Below are 18,493 nucleotides of genomic sequence, written 5' to 3'. Positions count from 1 at the left end.
AAATATAAATGGCAATTATTCAAAATAATAATATGCGACAATTAAAGGCGCATATCGTGATAGGCGTGTTTACTGGGGAGACAGGGTGGGCAAATGCCTTCCCAGTGACTTCTTGAAAATTGGATAAGGCGGTTGGCCTATTCTGGAAGAGATACCTTATATTATTCAAAAATATAAATCAAGTTGTAAATGACTTTGTACCTATCCCAGTTACAAATTGTTCATGTGAGAGACATTTTTCGAAGTTGAGTTTCATCAAAACCATAACTTAGAAGCACAATTCTTCAAGACCACTGGGAAGCATAAGTTTTAGCTATAATTATTGAACATGAATTTTCCTACAATATTATTAATTATTATTGATGACATACCTAGTTGAAAATTAAAAATAGGTACTAATAATAACCTAGAAACTAGAAAAAAACATTAAGTAAAAAGTGACATACTAAAATACGACAAGAGTAAAAAACGACGAAATAAATAACGTCAAATGTATTTTTATCTAAAAATCACAACTGTCTTATATTTAGTATTTTCTATAGATGTTAAAAAAATTTGACAACGTGAAATATATCAATTAAAATATTAAACGTTTAAGATTGACACAAAACGTATGAAAGTTTCAGTTTATATTCGTTATCTTATCAACGTTATCCAGAGTTATAAATTTTAAACCTTCATTACACACAATACTAAATAGATTATAAGTGCTCTGTTATAGGACTTTGTGTATATTTGTCTGCTAAATATTTATCTACGACAGTTATTTGGTATGGGTTCGATGCGACGCTCGGCCAGCAGTAATTTGTATTACCTATTTAGTGGTGATTATATATATTCTATCAGTATAATAACTTATAATAATAATAATAATAATATGCAATGTAATATATATTACTTATAACCACTTATAACTTTGTGGTATTTTCTGTGTCGTTTTTATTACCATGAAGCTTTTCACTCGATGCTTTATTCTGCGTCGTTATTTCTAATGTCATTTTTTACCGATTACCTAACCTGTAACCTAACCAGTAGATAGGCTTAGAGAGCCTTAATATTAAGGCTCTCTAGATAGGAGTGTGGAATTGTAAAAAAAACTTTTGGATTGACTGTATTTTATAATTTGTCATTCATACACTTTTTCATTAATTACCTACCTACTTGCAATAACATAAACATTTTCCACTTTAAATTATTTTTTTTAAATACTAATTTAATTGTATATTTTTCATATTTATACGATTGTAATTGGTAATTACTTACTTTCAGTTTCAAATAACATTAATGCCTTAGTGGTTTGCTTTATGTACTAGCATTTATTTAACTTGACAGTTGACATATTTTATAGTAGGTACCGGGGATTTTCTAAATTTTAGATGTTTGCATATTTACGTTAAAAAGTCATAGGTGTAGTATGTTAAAACGAAAATTGTAAAACTTGCCTCCGCAGCTATGGAAGTTTAGACACGCCTATGCTTATCATGTAGTGTTAGTATGGTGATAGGTAATGTATCGCTGATCAGAACAAATAATTAATAAAACTATGCTAAATAGGTATACTATATTATAATGGGGTGGCATTAACCAAATTGTATAACCTCGTGATACCGAACGTGTGCTGGAACACACGAACAGGTGTTACATAATAACAACTGACCTAACCTTTGCTCGGAGACTCGGGACAGTGGTTTGGCAGTTGGCAAGGATGCTATGGTGACCGGGTGTGATGTGGGTGCCTGGTGGAAGTTGACTGGAGAGCTGTCCGAAGGTGGCACAGAGCATAAGAAGTGGGACGGGACCGGTATCCGCAATAGCACAATATTGGACAGATTCGATTAGTAAGTAAAATAATTAAGAGTTTTGACGACTGAGCACAACCTTTGACCAGAACAGTACTATTATATCATCGTCACGAACTTGAACAGCTCGCAAATCCAAACCAGACTAAAGGCCGTGTGGAACTATAACCGGTGGATTAGGCCGAATGCGGAACAGCGAGGTTCTCTCGTTATCTAGCATTTTCGGCACATGTACTTATGTGTATATATGTATAATATATGTATCCATCGCAGCTTACCAACACAGGCCATCAATAAAAAAATTTGGATAGCTATTTATTTTTTAAAACTATTATTATAGTATTATAGAAACTACGCGTTTTAAAGTCGATAACACGACACAGAGTATCAATATACGCTTTTTTACTCCTCCTAAAAGACACCTGAGAGATGGCAAGCTAGGTCCAAAACAATGAAATATATACAATTTATAAGGGAGTACTGAGTACAGAATATTATTCAAATGTACCATTGCCGTTGACACCTGAGCACCTTTACTCAGTACTCACGTATTCACGAATTAATACACTTGTTTTTAACTTGAAATAAAACTATCAATACATATATTGTTGAAATTGTCTTCAACTGTTCATTAAAAAACCGACCAATATCAGGATACCTAGGATCTTTGGCAGTCAGAGTCTAGAAAAATATGAATTTATTCAATCGTTTTTCCAAGTCCAAAATATTATGATTTTACCAAATAGTCGACTAAAAAGAAGGTGTTTAGTTTTCAACTACTATAGTATATGATCCGTTTCTATATAAGTCTTACCTATACTCTGAAGTTTGTAGCTACTATTATTGATGTTCAAACGATGACGCTATAATTATTGTGTTGCCATTGTTCAAGCCGACGAATGTTATACAACCCACAAACATATACAAATTTTGTGTATCTGAGGTAATCGAGTGAAATCATTTCATCGTCGTACAAATAATATTATGATTATATTATAAGTCTACAAGTATGATGTATGCAAACAGTTTTGCGTAGTGTTGTGCATTTACTGTTATCGATTTTATTAAGTATATAATCGAATGTTGATTTTATTCGATTATTGACCCTCATCTTTTTAACTGCATAATAATTTCCTTATTATATAAATATATAACCTGTCTCCCCTTTACTGTCTTAGAATATTCACTTATAATTATTATTAGGTCAATGTTTGTCATATGTTTTAGGTTAATGTTATTTAGCTTCACTGGGAACAACAGCTGACCAACTCAAAGTTAATTTATTATATAACTGTATACTACTATACTGCAGTATAGAATATATAAAACATTTTTTAATTGGTTTTAAGTTTTGTAACATGTGTTCTATTGTTGATAATTGAAGATACTACATGTTTTTATACCGTACAATACCGTGCAATACATTATACCATTAAAATATAGTACAATTGGTTGGTACACAAATAAAATGGTGTGTGTTAACAATCCTCATATGATATAATATTTCTACTTGTCATCGGTTTGTAATTATTATACGATACGATCATCTACGGTCAGAGATAACGAACGGAGTTGGTGTCGCCAGCTTTTTCAAATCATGTTATTAGATAAAAACAAAGTTATCAAATTCGATCGATCATTAATAATAGCCATATAGTAAATGGAATAATAGGATTTTATTTTGTTTGTTCATAAACTTAGTTGCGTGTACGAGACATTTCGAGCAGAATGCACCCACCTATATATTTTGCCGTGATGTAAATGTACAATTTGATTTTTTTACCGATTAAAGTCTAGCAAGTGGTCGAAATCTTTCAAAACAAAAATTGAATTCCCTTAGACGCACGGCGAGTGGTATAACTATCCATATACATTATTCTGTCGTATACACTTGTGCGTTTTTTGTGTACCTACCCTTGTACATAACTACTGTGTATGCATGTTTGATGTGCCTACGCAAATACGAACGCGAATCAAAGGACTATTGTGAATAAACGGCAATTTAGCTTTGTACACAAAGAGTGCACACATACTCGTAAAAGGGTGTTTTATTCAACGGCAATATAATATGCTAACTATTTACAACGCACCGGTTATATTATGCGTAGGTAGGTATACGAAAATTATTGTTTAATGCAACAGCAATACTAACAAGAACAACAATAATAATAATAATAACAATACATGTGTGTATAATATTATGTTATAGTATAATATATATTTTATTCGATTTGTTTAAAAACTAAAAACATTCTCCTTCAGTGGTGCACAATATAATATTATACGTATAACGCTTTATGTTTATTTTATATTGCCTAAGACCTTAAGTTCATAATGTTGTAGTGAAAACACACTCGAAAAAGTCATGTCTTGACGATTAATAATTATAATATTAATATGTGCGTGTATCTTAAAGATATTATCATAATATAATATATCGATACGTGCCAACGTTACCACACGGAACTCGCATCAATATCAATTATTCAACAAACTAGAACTTAATAAGTATGTGATTAAAATGTCTGCCAGAACAGAAAAATCGTATTGATCTAGTTATCCCACAATAAAAGGCAATATTTGTCAACTGAAGTTCTCGAAAAAAAATATGTTTTTATTCGTGCAACATCTAACCAACAGTATTTTATAATATTTTAATTATGATGATTTTACATGGTGCCACATAACAATAACAATAGCAAAATATAGTTATAATGACAATGAAAATTACACCTAGGAGTAGGTATATAAAGTATACGATCAATTCAAAGCTGAGCACTAACTAATTAGAGACACAGTTATTTTTTTGGCAACTTATTAACTTAATCGATAACATTAACTAAAAGTAATTTTCTGAAGTTAACTTTGTAGTTACAATACTGTCTGAACTGTGAACTAATGCGTTAAAAATAAAAACGGAATTACACAATTATTGTTCAGTATACATAGTTATTTATATATTATGATTCGGGTTAATTTTTTATTTCAAGTTGTTTTTTTTCACATTTTTTAAGCACTTATATAGAGTTGTATGTACATAGTAATATTATACTTTTATGTAATGTATTTTATGATACCAACTGATTTAAAAATTTCTTTCGTTAAAAACTTTTTAAAAAAAGTGTAATATATTACAACAACTTAAATCTAATTTTATTGATTTTATAATGATTATTAACTTTTTTTTGGTTAAAAAAAAATGACTAACTTGCCCAGCTTTGCTAATAACACATAATATATGCTTACATAATACACACTAAACTGTCAAATTGATTAATAACAATCACAACAATATTAATAATAATTAAAATAATAATAATAATAGTAGTAGTAATAATACACGTATTTGGCACATAATTTACAGGCTCGCATCAAATCGACAGAAAACAAACGGGAGCAGAATGATGAGTCCGGGTCACATGAACGAAGTGAATAATTTAAACATTTGCCTTGTGTTGAATCTTCATTTTTTATACTCTGAATGACACGCCTTCACGTCCTTTTTACTCCGACCCAGGTCCATGGCCTTTCGGAATATGTTCTTTGCCATATTTTCGCCAAAGTGTTCGGTGGGGCTGTAAAATTGAAATATTACTATTAGATGTAAAAAGTAAAAAACCAGCACACAATTGTCATCATCGATCGTTTATAAATTATACGATCGGCGAAGTTGAAACAAAAATTAAAATAAATTGATAAAATTCCATCATCGATAGGTATTAAAAATTATATTGCTAAAATTCTTGTCTATTCTCATTAACAATTAATATCATATCGTATAATAATAAATACCTACATATTAGTCACTTTAAATCTAAAATCAATACCATAAAATTATTTCTTCATTTATTATTAATCTTTGTCAGCTTGAAATAGATGTATTTCAAAATCTACCTACGTACATTTGGTTACATTATAGTTTTATTTGTATTATACGAATTACAAAAGTTCCACAGTAATATTATTATGCTCATTCTATCAGGCATTGCATCTTTAACCTTACGAAAACCATAACATCTATACCTAATGCACATTTAAAATCTGACCACTCAAACTCTAAATATCATATAGTTTTGAAAAAAAATCGATATTTGAAGTTTGAAACAAAGATAATATTATAAACCGCTTAAGGTTTTTATTTAAAATTAATAACTTGGGGGTTTCAATTTCGATTGTGTTTTTTACCACAATAAACCCATCTTATTTCTACTACACAGAATATCTTAGTCAACGGATAAGACTTCTGCAAAAAGTATTTGAATTCATCATAGAATTTACTTGAAAACGACTTTTCCACTTCTTTGAAACAGAACCCCTTACAATTTCAGTTTTAAATTTTGAATATTAAGTATTTTAAAATGATAATAATATCGAAGTGAAAAAATGTATTTATAAAATGTAAGTCGTTTTCAGGAGAAATTCATTACGAAATTAAATATGTTTTCATAAATCTTATGGGATAAATAGGTTATTTAGTTTGATTATTCAATACAAAAAATAATAATAATATTTGCAATTAGTGTAGTGCATTATTGACATTGACGGCGCACCGCTATTTCTCTCGTCACATACACTAATGATCACCTACGACGCACATATTCACACGACAAGGGACAAAATAAATTGCCTATATTGAACTCCTTAAAGACAGTCGGTATTGAGTCCCCTTACATACGTCTTGAATCCATAAATTAAAATACGACATTTCCAAATAATATGTATTATGAAATACTTTTTACAACTCATTACATTTAAATGTGTAGCGTTTTATAGCATTTATTATTCAAGTTAATGTTATACTGACCTATTTTAAAATGTGGTTGTATTTCATTACATATTCGACATATACGAAATCTACAAATCATTATAATTGTAATACTACATTACTACTTCAAATGCTGAAATCAAAATAAGGCAATCTCATATTTTGACTTCTGTGATTGGTTAGATAATTTAAAAACGTAATACTATCAGTAAATAATATTATACGACTCTGTTGCTTTGATAATAATTATTCACATATTTTCATAATTTAAAATTCAATACCGACAGATGGTTTTGATGTCCAATCGAAAATAGTGTTAAATTTATTTCAATATAATAACATTTCTTGCATATTTGTACAGAGATCATTTTAAACGATGTATTCGAATGTATTGTTGTCTTCGTTGTAAAACGGGCGTCCAGCAGCCGATATAAGGTATGACACTTGAGATAGGCATAGAAACGCCATATGCGGGTTATTGAAATTTTCTTTGTAAAGATGCCAAATGTTATTAACGTCGGGGATAGACAAGGCTAGGCCAACAATAAAATAGTTGATAGTAATTCTGAGAATAAGACAAGAGAGGTCGTGTTGCGAAAAGAGTACGAGTAGGATAAGCGAGTTTTAAAAGAATAATAAAAATACGATCAGTGTTATTACTTGGCAGACAATTAATCAAGAATATTCGAATAGCCAATATTGGGTATATTATTATGATAGTAGAAACTGCGCATAGTAACGTCGACAACAAAACAACACGGAATTTCGCGGCGTAAGAGCGTGGGCCGATGGCATTTCCTGCAGGACCTTGTACGCACTCATACGATATTAAATTGGGTCAACACTATATTGTGTCAATAGGAGAAGAGTATTAGAGATTAGGACGATATAGTAGAGACTCGGGCGAGTGGTATTCAGAGGTGAACTTACTGTCCGAGTGAGTAGGAGCACATTCAAGCCAGCAGACTCTCTGAAAAGTATTCAACTACATCAGAAATCTTCAAACAGTTTTAGGATTGCAATAAATCCATGTTCAAAAATTAACACATAGGCTCGAATTATTAACACCTTGTCCATCATCATCGTATACCGGTATACCTAACCTAACCTAAGCATCTTTTAAGCAATATCTCTACACAGTAGTAGAAATATATCATTACAAACAATTTTGAGTTGAGGTTATCTTGTTCTAGGTACGCATTTTATCACTAATAATCATTATTTAATTATTTAAAAATATTAATGTATTCATATAGAAACATAAGGATAGATACATTTTAATATATGTATACTTAGATGTATGATGTTCATGTCTATGTTTCAGATGAGTTTTTTAAATTAAATTTATGTTTAAACTTTACAGAAACAATTCATAAACGTATTATTCCCTATGGACGAAACAAAACAAATTTCAGAATATTGGAAAATGTCTATATTGTATGTATGCATAAGAATTTGAGTAAAACATATCTTAAACATTTAAACATTTCTGAATAACATGAGATGGTCAAAGAAAAATAATTATTATTAATATAATTTCATCTTTCTAATATCATTAATACACTATAAAACAATAAACAAATAATTCCAAAAACAACTGTATCCCTCTCATAAATACATAGTTTCATGAAAAATAATGGAAAAAAACGTCATAGTACGTGCAAATCAAACAATAAAATTATAAGCAAGGTAAAAATAAACTTATGAATGTTATGACCATGACATTTTTTATTTGATTTAAAGATCATATTGTACGATAATATTATTTCGACAGTTTTTAAAAAAATGTATTTTGAAATGAGGCTTTGAGAGTTTGAGATTGAGACCATAAAATAACGTTACAGGCCACTGTAGCGCCGTTGTGTGTCGGTAACTCATGGTTCACCGGTGCGACTGAAGTGCTACGCCTCGTCTGTACATACAATCGTAAGTGGTTATAATTATATTTTATTATTTTTATTTTATTTTGACACTTTTTGAGAGGAATTAAATTCAATAGTGCATGTTTGTAATTATATTTTGCATGTTTTTGTATAACTGAGTATTTGAGTACATTATAATTGCATATTTTCTTATTGTTTATTTTAAATATTCTGGTTTAGGCATTATTTTTAATATTTTTATGGTTAATACCAAAACAATTGAAATCAATTTTAATGACTTGTAAAAGTTGTATAGGTACTAATAGTATCGTCATAATTTATCTTTTGTTTGAATAAAGGATTTTTTTAAATACGCTTTTCATAATTCATTAATATTTATAAATTATATTATATTAAGTAATTTATCGCTTTGTTGGCAATTTAATGAGGGGACTGAGTAAAATATTTTTTATATGATACCACACACGAAATATTTATTTTTAATTATTTATTCATCGATTTGTACCTAACTAAATCATAATATTATTTATTTAAGCATTGTTTGATAGGAATAATTGCAGGAATATATTTTGTATACACATTGTATACTTTAGAAAAAAAACAATTTTCTTCATATTCATTTTTTTTCTGATTATAATATAGAGGATTTACGAACGGTTTTATACAGAGAAGGTAATCTATTTTTTTATCACTAATCGATCATTTTCCCGAACAATGAAAGTGTACATTTAATTTTTTTTGCATAATTTGAAGTAATTACAACACAACGTCCGGTTCAAATTTTAAAAAGTTAAATATCTAGGTATTTAAAAATGATAAAAGTAAAAATCGTTAAAAATATAAAAATTTATTGTAAAATCGTTATGTTTTAGTGACTTTAAACAGTACTTTTTTTTTTCTTAATTCATACATAAACTTTCAAAATGACTATTTAGGGCTATGTTCTTACTTTACTTACATTATATATTACTATATTATCGTGCACATTTGTAATAATAATATTGTTTTTATAGACTATTCAAAGTTACCGTCCGCAGTACATTTTCGAGAGTAACTATATACTCTTTCGTGGTCAGACATTTATTGTTTGAAATAAACAATACTCAACTGTAGTAAGTTAACCACCGTCATTTTTGACACCCTATACTATGATATACGGAACTTCCTCCCTTGAGGTTTTTTTTATGACATAGCTTTAAATCTCAGTGAAGTCCATTCTAAATGTTAGGTCCGAGGAAACAAAAACCACAGACCTGACGACGAATGGCCGAAACTACGTAAAAAAGAACACACACACACCGGACATTTTGACAGTATTGCCAGCGTCAGGATTTAGGGTGCTAGGAGCTTGGGGTTGAAAACTTTGCCTTTATTAATTGCAAAATGTCTTTAACATGAATAAAATCATAACTTTTTAGAAACACTCTATGTTTGGAATACATGAAATTGGTAAATTATAATTATAAAAGCACTTAAACAATATAAAATCCAAAAAGGATTTATGAGCTCTTACTTTTTACTAAATACATTTTCACTTTTCACCCTTTTATTCGATTACTCAAATATCTATTTTCAACGCGTTTCAAAAGTATTTTATTTTTATAAAATATGACTCATATGAATATGAATAATACAACGTATTAAAAACAAATCAAACGTTAAAAAAAAATTGCAGTTTGCAATCGTTGTTGATCAAGACGACTTTAAGTTTGTTCACACAGATCCTCCTCTGCTGTCGGTTCAAACGGGGAAAAAAAAAATAAAAAAATACGACTTTAAGATTAATAATAATAATAATCGATGAAAAAACTAACTACTTACATAGAAAGTAATTATATGAAATACTTTCACGGACGATGCAGTTATCGGTATCGTATTACGATTTTCATGCATAGCATTAATATATATTGTATTGCTATTATGAAACGGTTGATGAATTTTGATAAAATTAAATATCATGATATTATGTTTATTAATAAATTATCTAACTCATGAATTCGCAATGACTGTAAATTTGACAGGCTGTTGGATGTAAAAATAAAAATAAAATATATCCAATATGTATTTAAAATCAAAAAGTGTTTCTTACCAAAATATAAAATAAGTAACGATTTAATTAGTTTATGCACAAAAACTGTTTTCGATAATTTAAATTTAAATCAATAACCGAACTAAATAACATTTTAAAATCGCAGGACGTTATAGTCTATAGATGGTATTACATGCTGTAGTATGCATTATGCAGTATTAAGCTTAAATGAGTAAATTTTTTTCAAAGAGTCAACTTTCGTGTTTGTGAACTATGACAATATGCGTGCAATCTGTTTGTAAATTAATACGACAAATTTATATAGGGATCAATAATGGAAAAAATAAAAACAAATTACATTGATCAAAAATACATCTATACGTGATCACGGCAAAACGACTTTCTAATATTATCCATTTAAGGATGACGTATGTCACTTCCAGTTTGTTGTGTTCAATTGTAGAGTTATGTAAAAGTGTTTTCTAACACATTATTTACCTGTCGAAAAAAAATCTTAAAAGAATTTATGGTAATACATATCGTTATAATAATATATACTAAATGTTTTATTTTTTTTTCCAAACCCAACTCGGTTACACTGTATTACGTATATATTCGAAATTTTTTTCTTTGTAAACTCTCAAACGCACATAATATTAATATAATCCGATGTGTTTTCATAACTGTATTATAATAACACATTTTACTTCCTGTTTTGTTTAAACATCAACGACTTAAAATTTTCAAAACAACAACAAACTATAATTTATTTTATTTTTAAATTGTTTCCAAAGAGATAACGTTTTTATACAAATTGAGATACGTAAATTGAATCACAGTTATTTAAAACTACAGACCAAGACTGTAGGTAGATAGATGTCTGTACACGATAACCATTATCTACACTACCAATTTTATGAACTCAAAATAGTTAATGATTATATCTATTCCGAGAGATTCTGCAGATCTCTTAATTCGCGTGGGTAAATAAGTAAATAAGTAAACCTACTTGATAAATACTCCCCGAAGAACAACAAATTAAGTACCTATAGACAATAATTATAGTTTTGTCATGTACTATTGAATGCTCGTATAATTAAAAACAAGGCTATTATAACGATGTAGGTATTATAATATTATGCACTATATATTTAAACAACTATATTCTACCACTCTCAGTGTATCAAAGGCACCCACTACCCCTCTCGTCGGGTCAGTGTGGCGCCTCTATAGATTCAATAGAAAAGAGATCGCCCGCTTCCTATTTGTCGACAATAAACTTTTTAAACGTCTTTGTTGTGTGAACAATGTCACGATCTGTTTACGTGTACACGCAAATACGTAAACTCACAAGCAGATAATCTCTCGACACACCACTTCCGATCTCGGACCGATCGCGGGGAACGTACATTGTATTATACCTATATAATGTGTTCAAATGCAATTATAGCCATACAATGTAATAATGACTTCCGGAGGTTTGTGTCCGGTCGCACTTGCACGGCGCAATCAATTGTAGCGTCGGAATTGTTTTCGCTTTCCGTTTCGTTTTACTCGTGAAACTGATACACATCAATAAAATATGTATAATATGTAACATACGTTTATATTATTGTGTGTAGAACACAATAAAAATTGGTCAGGTTCACCGCGGGAAAAAAATTATAAGAAGTTCTCTAAGCACATATTATTAACCGAAATTACAATAAAATTACTATTATTATGTTATCAAGTCCGTCGATCGATGAGTCTTAACACCTCCTCATAGTTGTACGCAATTAACTTAAGTAATAATTGTTGTTGTTATACACTTACGTCTCGTTGTTATTATATGCGTACCTATGGCCAGGTGTCGAGACGTGAAAAATTGTTCTCGCATTTTTACCACGGACAATGTGACACGCTTTTGATAATGGCACGCACCAGCATTTCTTTATTTGGGGTTTGTGAGTAAAATCTAGGTGAAGTGTACGTCGTACATAGTGGCTATAGACTTATACGACGTTACAAAATATAATGTAATGTCAGCACAAATTATATAATCATGTAAGCGTATTACAAAGAATTCGTATAGAAAAAACTCATATTTTGGGCGGTTACAATATCCCTCCCTACCTCCCACACAAACATATTACCACGGGTTGCGACACAAATTATTAAAGAAACCTAACTACTAACAAACCACATGTCCACATTACTAAATTTTCTGCAAATGTCATAACAATAACAAATACTTAAACGCGCGTTTCGCATACTTACCAATACAGTTATGTTCCTTTTAATATCAGAGTAAATGTAAATATTATAAAAGTGAGTTGCGAATGTTGCGATCAACACTTGTACGTAAACACAATAAATGAAAATATATAAATAATTTAATAATATTATATAACTCGATTTGAAATTATAATAGTGAAACCACCTACAGTGTTAAAGTGTATTCTAAGTTCGATGAAAGATAAAATTATTCTTACAGCAAAAACATCTAAACCTAAATAGAACATAAGTGTAGTTATGTTATGACGTGTGTGGTGTGTATAGACACTGAATGCGTGTGTTGCGATTTTTTAATAGGCGCTGAGCACCGTTGCAATTTGTCTCCAGTTAAGACCATACGTTAATCGTATAAGTAACGATACGCCATATGATGCAGCTCTCTAACGCATAATCATGCCATATTGTTTGAGCCACGATTAAAAAAGTTTTAGTATAGATGAGAATTTAAACAAAAAAAAATAACTGATATTAAGACATGTATTTGCATAGAATTCGAGTTATTATATAGTTGTCCTGTTTGCTGTCCGAACAATTAATATTTTAATACACGAAGCCCGGAGCATCTACAATTATTGGCTACCTATCACGATGTAAAATTATAGTATAATTATTATACTGGTCCCATGTGGCTATGCGTTAAGTTCAATAAATTATATTACCTGTTTGTGTTTTAAGTTTTAAATATCGTAGACAATACATTGTTTTGGGCTAAAACGATAGATGTCCGAAACGGAAAGGTTATTTTTTTAAGAAAAGACATTAATTTAGGACTCTTTGGCTCGAACAAATAAGTTTAGACGTAACGTTGAGTACATTTTTACTTTTTTTTAATAACAATATATACCTGTAGTCACTGTGATATGTTGTTATGCTGGCTTTAGCATTCGTGAGTTGTTTGATGGTTTACTGAAAACCAGGAAACGTATAGGCATCTGCCATCTGGTATCTACACCGCAGTCTCACTCCCTCCCTCATCGCTTGAAATTCCAAACGCCTAACCCTCTACCCTCGGGTAAGGTCGAAACGCGGCCGGACCCAAATCCCTATTACACCCTCAACGCATATCTGGACGCTGCAAGCCATAAATCATCATTATTATTAAGCGGAAGTTTGCACACGATAAAATTCGTATTGGGATTGATGCCACGAAAACTCCTCCATAATTATTTTGAATTTCGCGATTCATTTTTGATAATACCTTCGGCACTGTATGGTTATTTTGACGCGAATATGTGATTTATTATCAATTTCATGCTAAACTTAAGTATGTTGTGCCCACCTAAGTATTATTTTTTTTCAAGTGCATAAATACGCCATAAACAGTTCTTTGTATTGTTAGCGAGATGTGGAAGTGTGGGCCATGTGATTGGATTTACAAAATGTCTTCAATATTTGTATATACTTTGCTAATACATAATATATATTTACAGCAAAAACATTATTACGCTTTTCCGTTTTATCGTTATGATATATTTTTACGTTATTTTTTATATGTATCGTTCATCATTTTGATATACTTTAAAAACCAATCGAAAATATCGAAAACCAAATTATACTGGTACATTATACACAGTACATATTGTTCATATGTATGTGTATATGAAACCTTCATATATATATATATATATATATTATATACATAATAAATTAAATTATAAATATTTTTTCGTTTAACGGCACGTTATTTCAAAATTGTCCGTTCTATGTACGCATACAATCTCAATCATTTTTTTTTTAAATTTTCACTTGACAGAAGAAGCCAGGGCACCTTCACGTCAGTCAGTCTTTCAATTTATAATTTTGGACTCAGAAAATAATTTGAGCAGTAATATTTTGGACTTAGAAAATGGACTAAACACTTAGAATTATTCACTGAGCTGATTATTCTAGTGCATCGATACTTTATACAATCGTGATTTGAATGTATTGATTTGAGTGTTTTAATAAATAAAACTACTTTAGTCATCGAGTTTATACAGTTTATCGGTAAATACATCTCGCCCTATTCCTTTCAACTAGGTACTACATTACTACTGCAGTAAGTGACAAATCACCACACTCATATGACTCCTAAGTCTCTTACTTTTATCTAAGTAGGGAGGAAATTTGTTTTGAATGTGGAGTACCCACTTAAATATGTACATAATATTTTCAAACATTTTGAAAATTTTCATTCTTGCACTTAATTTAAAGTTATTTTAAACAATTTCTATTAAGACTAGGTACAGAAAAAACAGCTCAATACAAATTTGAAAAATTGAAATAATATAATTGTTTAGTAAACATCTCTAAATGTAGACTATTAGTACAGCCATTTTAAAGAATTTTTAAACAAGTATTCGTTAGTTTTATTTTTGTGTGTACATATTACGATCAATTGAACTATTAAAAATGCAAATTTCAATTTTTTTTTTTTTATCAACTTGTAACAAATATTATTATTAATATTTGGACACCGTAATACCGAGCTGATACGTCTCGGGCCAAAAACTCTTTTTTACTGTCCAGCTGAAAGTAATTAAGACTTATAGATAATAGCAAAATACAACACCAAAAACAAAGTCTCATACTTTTATAATAGTAGGAAGGAAATTTGTTTTAATTTAGCAGTCTTGTTATATAATACTGAACTAAGAGCATAATTAACTGAAACTGAATTGTCTGGATTGATATAATATTTTAAGTTTTCATTAGTCATATAGAGAGAACCTCGTCAACTTGTTTTTTCATCGACTTCCTATAATATTTCTCTCATTTCCGTGTGACTTGCACTTTCCCCACACATTTTTACAGGACGGTCTAAATAACAATATACATATTATATAGTATATACCCACCAAACAGTATTTTATTATTTAGATGAGCTCATCTTCGGGACTTGGTGCACGTGCCTATACTACATTATTGTGGTACGCAGTTACTAGTATACTACCACTTAGCGTTCTGCTTTGTATTATATAAGCTCTCGTAGAATTTTTATGTTTTGTTGTGGTACATGTTTCGGCGGTATTCGCTACATATTGTCAAAATCGTCACGTTGCGTAAACTAGTATTTCGCAGTCATGTATAAATGTAGGTAAAGCGTGGTATACCTATGTGATTATACGAATAAAAGAGGCCGTCGTGACTTAGGTTAGGTTTGGTCGGTTGTAAAATAAATTGACAACTAGTGCAAAACAACATTAGTTGTCATTGTACACATTCTGCAACATACTATTATCGCCTTACAGGAGGCGTTATAATTCTATTTAATTTACATATAGACACTATTACCAAACGCTGACTTCTGTCGATTTCATGAAGATGAGTGGAGTACCTAGTTACACAACACATGCACATACATGCTTATAATTAGGGTTAGGACGTTTATGATTTTGCATATTTTTTTTAGGTTGTCCAATAGCATCCATTCTTATACAGAAATAGGTTTCATGATATTTATATTCAAAATATCATAATTTTATTTTGCATATAATTGCATATTTTACCATTTTTTTAAAAAAGTGCATAATTTGTGTTTTTTTCTGTTTTTAAGCGCATATTTGACAGTTTTCGATGCAAAATGCTGAAAAACACTGTAATTTTATATTTTACTGAATCTTATATAAGTTTGATTATCTGTATTTCACATATTATCATTTATCACTTATTTATTGTTGAGAATTCAATATTATGGTTTTACCTATTCGGAGTAAATAATATAAAGGTACCTACCTAAATAGAATTTTCGATAAGCTTCGTCAATTGTCACAGTCAAAACTTATCTTAAAACTATTAAAATTGTATCAGATATTTTAACAGAACGTTTAAAAATGTATAGTTAGTTTCCGTCTTGTCTACGACCGATGTAGAGTACGGTATATTGCACGTTTCGTATTTTGTCGTGAACGTATTTGATTTATTAAATCACTCAGTTATGCCTAAAGTTAAAAGTTCTTGTTCTAACCGACTAAGAGGTTTTGTAAAAGAATTTGGAGAGCACGTTTTAACTACCGATGGTTCAATCCTTTATTGCAAAATATGCGAAGTTAAGGTCGGTAGTAAACGTCGGTTTACTGTTGAACAGCATATGAACACCGCTAAACATATTCGATTGAGTAAACAAAAAGAAAAAAATGATAAACAACAATTAATATCAAACACAAAAATATCGTCATTCAACTTAGATTTATGTAGAGCATTGACTTCAGCAAACATACCATTAAATAAGGTCAACAACGCTATTTTTCGTGATTTTTTGGAAAAGTATACAGGAAAAGAGATACCAAATGAATCGACAATGCGTAAAAACTATTTATCAGAGTGCTATCAAGAAACAATGAATAAAATTCGAAGTTATGTAACCGACAAGAAAATTTGGGTTTCAATCGATGAAACAACTGATTGTGAAGGCCGTTATATAGCAATTATTGTAGTTGTTGGCACACTAGAAAAAAACGAATCCGGTAAAATTTTTTTGCTAACTTCAGAACAGTTGGAAAGAGCTAACTTTTCAACTATTAGTAAATTATTTGATAAATCAATGAATTTATTATGGCCAAACGATGTACTTCATGATAACGTCTTATTATTTCTAACTGACGCTGCGCCATATTATATGGTAAAAGCAGCCAATAGTTTAAAAGCTTTGTATTCTAAGATGGTACATGTGACATGCTTAGCACATGCACACCACCGTGTTGATGAGAAAATACGGGGTAGTTTTAAAAAAGTTGACGAATTCATATCAAATGCAAAAAAAGTATTTTTAAAAGCACCAAGTAGAATACAAATATTTAAAGACGAAGCAACCGCAGTGCCACTCCCCCCAACACCTGTAATAACACGCTGGGGAACTTGGTCGGATGCAGCTGTTTATTATGCAGATCATCTTACTGATATACGCAAAGTTTTTAATAAACTGGATCCAGAAGATGCTGTAGCCCTACAAAAATGTCATACGCTTTGGAATGATCCATCTTTAGAAGCAAATTTAGTATACATTCAATCAAACTATGGGTTTTTATCAGTCAATATAACTCGTCTTGAATCATCTGGGCAGCTTTTGTCAGAGGCAATATCAATAGTCAATAATACAACAGATAACATTAACAAAGCCGGTGGACAAATCGGCAACGAAATATGTAGTAAATTTAAAACGATTCTAGAGAAAAACAGTGAATTCAAAACAGTATGTCAAATTTCAAAAGTACTTAATGGAGAACTTGAAATCATTGAGGGGATCGAAGAGGAATTAACTGCGGAGGATTTCGTTTTTTTTAAGTTTTCACCAATTACGTCTGTTGAAGTGGAGAGGAGCTTTTCCAGGTGACTATTATTGTTTAAATTAAATTATTATATAAATTATAATTAAATAATAATAAATCTAAATTAAATTATAATAATTTAAATAAATACAATTTTTTGTTCAATAGATTCAAAAACGTATTAGCACCAAACAGACGAAGATTTACAGCGGAACATTTAAAACAAACTTTAATTATTCAATGCAACTCTTTTTAATTTTTTTATATTTTATTTAATTTTTTTCAGTTTTTTTCAATTTGTCTATAATAATAAATGTTTATTGCATTTTTTGTCCAAAATATTTTTTATTTTTTAATGCATATTTTTCAAATTGTTCATGCATATTTAGTTGATTTTTAGTGCATAAGTGCATACATATTCATACATTTTTTAGTGCATAAATATCCTAACCCTACTTATAATATTCTAGTACTCAATTTAAATTTATGTAAAA

The 18,493-nt window shown here is 29.9% G+C and overlaps 1 protein-coding gene across 1 annotated transcript in view; it reads right to left on the bottom strand.

Annotated features, from left to right (window-relative positions):
- Positions 1–5,091: 5,091 nt before the first annotated feature.
- Positions 5,092–18,493, bottom strand: part of LOC111041180 — a 29,169-nt gene continuing 15,767 nt past the window's right edge. The window contains exon 4 of the mRNA XM_022325391.1: positions 5,092–5,374. Coding sequence (XP_022181083.1) covers positions 5,263–5,374 — 112 coding nt within the window. The 3' untranslated portion in view covers positions 5,092–5,262. The remainder of the gene's footprint in view (positions 5,375–18,493) is intronic.

This window comes from Myzus persicae, unplaced genomic scaffold (assembly GCF_001856785.1).
Source record: "Myzus persicae strain clone G006 unplaced genomic scaffold, MPER_G0061.0, whole genome shotgun sequence".
NCBI lineage: Eukaryota > Metazoa > Arthropoda > Insecta > Hemiptera > Aphididae > Myzus > Myzus persicae.
This window is presented reverse-complemented; position numbering and strand designations above follow the sequence as displayed.